The following is a 1107-nucleotide window of genomic DNA, read 5'->3' as shown; positions in this document are numbered from 1 at the left end:
CCCTGGGCGCCCCAGGGAGGGCCAACTGTCTTCCGCTGTCACATCCCCTCTGTAAGGAGCAGCCAAGACCGCCACCCAGGGGCTGGCAGGAAGGGGGCCGGTGGCTGTACCCGATGGGAGGCATTCTGGATCTCACGGATCACAGCCTTGGAATCAGCCTTGAGCGGGCAGGAGACCACGATGAAGCCGACGAACTTGAGGTTGCACTCCAGGGCCTCCCGCTTGACTTCCCGGGCCTGTGGATGGACACACCGGGGCCCTAAAGACTTGTTTCTCTTCTCCTTCCCCAATACCTAAGCTCTGACATGACAACAAGCTGGGGATGGGGGTCAGAGACAGCCCCCTCCTTGCAGGAAGGGGACCTGAGGGTCAGAAGGTGAGAGATGTGGGGAGGGTGAGGCGCTCTGGTGGCAGAGGGGCTGAGCAGTGGCTGGGCGGTCCTGGCTCCCCAGCAGCACCTCTACCCTCTATCACAGACAACAGCGTGGCACAAAGTCCCTGTGAGTCCACTTCTAGGACCAGAGAGTCTGGACTCCCCTTTGATAACCACTGAGCGCAAGCTGCCCCTCCTCACCTCGTACAGAAAGCAGAAAACCTCTGCCCTCAGAATACCAGGAGAGAGACGAAGGCAGGGGGTGGGGCGGAGGGGCGTGGGCTGCGCAGGGCTCGGGGGCTCTGACAGGTCTGTGAATGAGGCTTGGACAGAGGTGTGACCTGCTGTGCTTTCAGGAAGGATCTCATGGCCACTGGGTGCAAGCAGATGAAAGCCACTCGGATGAGGGTGAAGTGGAAGCAGACAAAGGAGCAGCGTTGGTGATGGGGGCGGGAGGAGAGGCTACAAGGATGTGGGCTGTGACCAAGGGCCGGGGATACCCCAAGACAGTACAGTGGCCAGGCGGCTGGGCGGGGCAGGGGCAAAGCTGGGGAACCCGAGGTGCCCCAAGGCCTCCTCAAGGCGGGTGTGAGCACAGGAGGTGAGACCTGGGTGTGTCCTCCAGGAGCAGCCCTGGATTTGGGGATGGGATGGGGTCCCGTAAGGGAGGGGGCATGCTGGGGAGAAGAAGAAACCGCAGATGGAGTGCCACCTGGGGCCTCCAAAGGTAGAGG

The 1107-nt window shown here is 62.0% G+C and overlaps 1 protein-coding gene across 1 annotated transcript in view; it reads right to left on the bottom strand.

Annotated features, from left to right (window-relative positions):
* Window positions 1–1107, bottom strand: part of ATP13A1 (ATPase type 13A1) — a 15798-nt gene that overhangs the window by 6402 nt on the left and 8289 nt on the right. The window contains exon 16 of the mRNA XM_010847241.1: window positions 111–236. Coding sequence (XP_010845543.1) covers window positions 111–236 — 126 coding nt within the window. The remainder of the gene's footprint in view (window positions 1–110; window positions 237–1107) is intronic.

The sequence above is a fragment of the Bison bison genome, unplaced genomic scaffold (assembly GCF_000754665.1).
Source record: "Bison bison bison isolate TAMUID 2011002044 unplaced genomic scaffold, Bison_UMD1.0 scf7180017864248, whole genome shotgun sequence".
Classification (NCBI taxonomy): Eukaryota; Metazoa; Chordata; class Mammalia; order Artiodactyla; family Bovidae; genus Bison; species Bison bison.
Note: the sequence above shows the minus strand (reverse complement) of the source record. Positions and strands in the feature narration are given on the sequence as shown.